The sequence below is a fragment of the Antrostomus carolinensis genome, unplaced genomic scaffold (genome assembly GCF_000700745.2).
Source record: "Antrostomus carolinensis isolate BGI_N321 unplaced genomic scaffold, ASM70074v2 scaffold32124, whole genome shotgun sequence".
NCBI lineage: Eukaryota > Metazoa > Chordata > Aves > Caprimulgiformes > Caprimulgidae > Antrostomus > Antrostomus carolinensis.
The window spans coordinates 1-5,190 of NW_010310628.1; the positions used below are offsets into that span (position 1 = coordinate 1).

Sequence of the window (5,190 nt, forward strand, 5' to 3'; positions counted from 1 at the left end):
GGTGGAGCGGGGCTTGTGTCCCCAGCTCGTGCAGGCCCGCGGTGGGGTGGGACGGGGGGGGTCAAGCATCTTACCCCAGGGACCTGAGAGCAAGAGGGTTCTTCTGATCCCAGGAGTATCTGCAGCGATCGCTGGCCGGGTCAGCGTCCCGTGGCTGGTCACGCCCCAGCCACGGTGCAAAACGAGAGAAATCACAAAAGCAGTTGGCTGAGATTCATTCTCATTTGTACAAGTTACAGGGACTCTGCTGGCTTGGGATCAAGGGAACTTGAAAGGGAAGAGAAGTCTCCAGTATCGTTTCTTGCACACTGACCACTCTGCAATTTGTATTAATGAAAAGTACTATAAAAGTGCTATGTTTAAAAATAAACTAGTTCCTTATCAGCTTGTACTGAGCATCCACCTAAAACGTGGGTAGGGAGTGTATGGAGTTTGCCCTGGATGTGTTAAATCTTTTAAAGCAGCAGCACACTGATCAGTCTTGTTTTGGAACAGGTGAAGGGAGAGGAAGAAGAGGATAACACCTTGGAAGTGAGAGAGACTAAAGTTAAGGGCAAAAGGTGAGTGTCACCCTCTAAGGTCAGTACCTGGAGTTGTGCATCTGGGTTCTACCATCCTCAGGGTGGAGCAGCAATACTAGCCCAGCCCCACATATCTGGAGATCCTTTGTTCCTGAGAAGATCCACTCTGTACTCAGGCTGCATCCTGAGAGAAGCATTGTAGCTACAGTCATGCTCTCGCCCATTGCTCCCTTTTGAGACCCAAAATGATTGTCAGTGGTGATTACAGAGAGATTGTAAGTGCTCTTTGGCTGTGTCACCAAAGCCCTGCTCTTAATCTGTGATGTGGGGAGTACCACAGTGCGCTGGATACTGCGGCCCAGCGTGGGCTGGTGCCCGCTGCAGGGAGAGAGGATGCTCTGTCTTTTGCCAGAGGCTCTGCACTGTCAAGCTTGGGATATTGTGTGTGTGCTGTAAGACTGGGCAGGCAGGTGTGTTCTGAGCCATGAGAGCTGAGAAATAAAGGGTGCTTGTAAAGTGGGTCAGAAGCACGGTGCTGCTGGGTTTCAAAGGGCAGTAGCTGTGGAGTTAAATTGCCAAGGTGGACCAGAGTTTCTGACATAGCTGCAGGCCAAGTGATCCTGCTCTTGGGCCACGAGGCATGATTTGAAGTCTGTTCTCTTCTGTCATTACCTTGGTGCATCCTTACAGGTTTGGTGAAACCTCATATCTTTCAGTCAAAATCTCATATCTTTCAGTCAAAAACCATGCTCACGTTCTGTCCCTTCCTTAGTTTCAGATCCTGTGGGCAAAAAACTGAGAATGAACAGACTTTGTGGGAACAGGTGCTTAAGATGTTTGTGATTTGTCTTCTCGACATTTGCACATGCTTCCTTTGATTCAAATAATTCTTGTCATCTGTAGAAGAGTGAAAAAAACCCTGCTGAAGCGTGCTTTATAAATGTAGAACTAGGGAATGGGGTGTGCCACTGTCCCCCTTCCAACGTGGGACCTGTGTGTCTTTGTGAAGCAAAGGCTGTAATTGTGCCAAGACAGAGCTCGCCCGCTGTGGCCTCCTGTCCTGCTTCCCCGGTCCAGAGTAAGCACACGCTCTGGGACGAGACATCTGTGTGCCTTGGAGGAGCAAATAAAACATTGGCCCCAGTCACACACGCTGTGTGTGTGTGATATATGGGCTCCCATCCACAGAGGATGATGCAGGGGTTGGATCTGATTGCTCTCTCAGGGGAGATCTTGCATGACTTACCTGTTCTTCTCCCTTCCAGTGGAAAATTCTTCTCCGTGAAGCTGCCATCTCCTCTGGCACCAGGAGCCAAGGTCCGTGTATCCGTTGAAATGGTTTTCACGCACGTCCTGCAGCCTTACCCCACCCATATCACCCAAAGTGAGAAGCAGTTTGTGGTCTTTGAAGGAAATCACTATTTCTACTCACCATACTTCACCAAGACCCAAACAACCCGGGTCAAACTGGCCTCCAGGAACGTAGAGAGTTACACCAAGCTGGGCAACCCTTCCCGCACTGAAGACATGATTGAATATGGTCCCTTCAAGGATGTTCCTCCATACAGCCAGGTAAATGTCTGTGCAAAGAGGTTGTGGCTCTGCAGAGAGCATCTTGCAAACATGGCACCTGTGTCACAGAGGCTGGAGAGTGGGAAGTGGAGGCTTTCATGTAAGAATCGCAGGTCAAGCCTGAGTTAGCGTGTGTGCAGGCCAGGAACATCTGCTCCAGCAAGGTGCTCCTGGTACAGATGTGGTTGTTGACCATTCCTTGGTGTCCACAGAGCAAACCAAGCAAGTTTGTGCACAGTTCTGGTGGGGCTGTATTTGCATTTGGGAAGACTGCATCCCCCCCTTATTGTTATAACTCTGTCAGGCGTGACCTGCGAGCACACCACAGGTGCCCAGTGCCCTGTGTGAACTGGGCTGGGGTGGCTTAAACCTTCTTGTGCAGACAGCTTCACCTCTCTGCAGAGTCTTTCATGGAGGTTTCTCTGTAGGACACAGAGACAGATAATTGTGAGGGGGAGTCTAATAGTTCATCTTTTCTCCTTGTTAGGACACTCTGAAGGTGCACTATGAAAATAACAGTCCATTCCTGACCATCACCAGTATGACCCGGGTCATCGAGGTGTCTCACTGGGGAAACATTGCAGTTGAAGAGACGGTTGATTTGAAGCACACAGGAGCAGTGCTGAAAGGGCCTTTCTCCAGATATGACTACCAGAGACAGCCAGACAGTGGGATCTCTTCTGTCAAGTCTTTTAAGGTTGACATTTTGCCTCTTTTTTTTTTTTTTAAGCTGTGGCTTCCCCCATTCTTCCATCCTTTTCCCCATCAGAGGGGAAAAAATACAGTTGTCCTTTGCCTTTTTTTTGGTAACCATACCCAAGTAATAAGGGAGTATTAAAACTCTGATCTATTTTCAGAGAAGGCTCATGCTAAATAGGAATGGCTTTTGGAGGTACAATTAGGAGGTTATACACTTCATTGCATCTGTTTTGCCAAACAAACTGCGTATACCAGGGCATGTAAAGTTTCTGTATGCTCCCAGCCCTCCGATCTCAGCGACCCTCTAAAATCCTTAATCCCTGTGCTGACAGCTCTGATTTCCATTTTCCACTGTGCAAGGGTCATTCATTCTGTCCCCACCCTCTTATTTTCAGAGTTGCCTTCTCTGTCACATCCTCATCATGTCAAACAGTACTAATTGGAAACTCACCCATTCATTTCTCGCTTACAAAGCACTCGACAAGAGTTAAAGCTGTGGTTCTGCTAGCCAGATGTGAAAAGTATTTTGTGTTTTCATCTGAACCAAAACCTTTCTCGCTGCTTGAAGCCTCTAGGATTGATTGTTGTAATTCTCTAAGGTGGTGCAGTCAAACAGAAATCTCATTTTGCTGAGCCTAAAGCCAGCAAGCTCAGTGAGCTAGGGCAGTGGGCTGGAGTGAAAAGGGAATTGCTGTCCTGGTGGGCATGATGAGATCCCTTGCTGCCTGGGATATTTGAAACTGGGCTGGAGAAAGCACATTCATTTAGAGGCCAAGTGATTTTCATGCTGGCAGTCACTTCTGTGGATGATTGCATATAATAGCACAATTTTACCACTCAGTGCAGCTGAATGGCTGTTTTGTCATCTGTCCTGGGAGCGCAGGTTCTCCATGCTTAGCAGCCATTATTGGTTTTGCCAATTTCACTGGAAATAACTCCCAGCCCTGCGCTGGCTGTTGCTTCTCTCCCTACAGACCATTCTCCCAGCTGCTGCTCAGGACGTCTATTACAGAGATGAAATCGGAAACATCTCCACCAGCCACCTCCTTGTCCTGGATGACTCCGTGGAGATGGAGATCCGTCCTCGCTTCCCGCTTTTTGGGGGATGGAAAACCCATTATATCATTGGCTATAACCTGCCAAGCTACGAATATCTCTACAATCTCGGTGGGTGGCACAGGGGAAAGGGAATAAAATCCTTCTTCTCTGTGTTTCAAGGTGGTTGCTGTACAGTAAAGAATTCAAAGCTCTGGTACTCTGCACCTTAGCAACAAGACTCACTAGCTATTTCTAGAATATGCAAATCCACCTTCTTTTCTCTGCTTCCTTCAGGTTTTTGTAGACATCTGGTTACAATATAATTGAGTGAGTGAGTGAGTGCCCCCTGCTGCACAATGGATCCCTCTGAATTCTGCTCTTGCTTCTGTTAGGAGCTTTGCCCCTTGTTCTTTGAGGAATTGTAACCACCCTCTGGTCTGCACTTTCTTAGGGGATCAGTATGCCTTGAAAATGAGGTTTGTCGACCACGTGTTTGATGAGCAAGTTACCGACTCTCTGACTGTCAAGATCATCCTGCCAGAAGGTGCCAAGTAAGTGTCATTACTCCTGGCTTCTTACTGCAGATGATGCTGTGTTGGTGGCAGTGCTCTGGCTTGCTGTTATGGCCTGAGGACAGTGAAACAAAACCATGACTGTGCATGTGGAGGAGACCGTGGAACACAGCTTTGCTTCCTTTTAGTGTTTAAAGTGCATAATTGGCCTTGTGCTAGAGGCCACGGTTGGCCAGCCAAGTCCTAGGTTACATCATCTCAAACACTGTAGAGTCATATGGGACTGTCTGGCTTTCTTTACAGGAATATCCATGTGGACAGCCCCTATGAAATCAGTCGTGCTTCAGACGAGCTTCACTACACTTATCTGGACACTTTTGGACGTCCAGTTATCGTGGCACACAAGAGCAACCTGGTGGAGCAGCACATCCAAGACATTGTGGTAAGTCTGACCTCTCTGTATGGTTTGCCTGAGCAGTTGCACCTCCTCTGCATTCAGTAGCACAGTCAAAATACCTGTATCAGATTCCAGAAATAGATACTTGAGGGACTCATGGCCAGTTCGGCCACTCCCTGAGGAGAGGAGTTCTCTCCCATAGTAACATGGGTCACTCCTCAGTGTTTCGACCTTCTCTCCTAGATTCATTACACCTTCAACAAAATCTTGATGCTGCAGGAGCCTCTGCTGGTGGTTGGAGCTTTTTACATCTTGTTCTTCACTGTGATCGTCTACGTGAGGCTGGATTTCTCCATCACTAAGGTGCTGTATGATGAAGAGTCCTGTGGGATCATTAGTGGCTTACTCAGCTGATGGTTGGAGATTTTTTTCATAACAGTAACTCTCACTG

The 5,190-nt window shown here is 47.9% G+C and overlaps 1 protein-coding gene across 1 annotated transcript in view; it reads left to right on the forward strand.

The window, feature by feature from the left end:
- Positions 1-495: 495 nt before the first annotated feature.
- The window catches only part of RPN1 (ribophorin I), a gene marked incomplete at its 5' end in the record, with an annotated part of 6,859 nt that continues 2,164 nt past the window's right edge, over positions 496-5,190 (forward strand). Inside the window, 7 exons of the mRNA XM_010166489.2 lie at positions 496-560; positions 1,787-2,093; positions 2,581-2,790; positions 3,767-3,959; positions 4,282-4,381; positions 4,646-4,784; positions 4,983-5,102. Coding sequence (XP_010164791.1) covers positions 496-560; positions 1,787-2,093; positions 2,581-2,790; positions 3,767-3,959; positions 4,282-4,381; positions 4,646-4,784; positions 4,983-5,102 — 1,134 coding nt within the window. The remainder of the gene's footprint in view (positions 561-1,786; positions 2,094-2,580; positions 2,791-3,766; positions 3,960-4,281; positions 4,382-4,645; positions 4,785-4,982; positions 5,103-5,190) is intronic.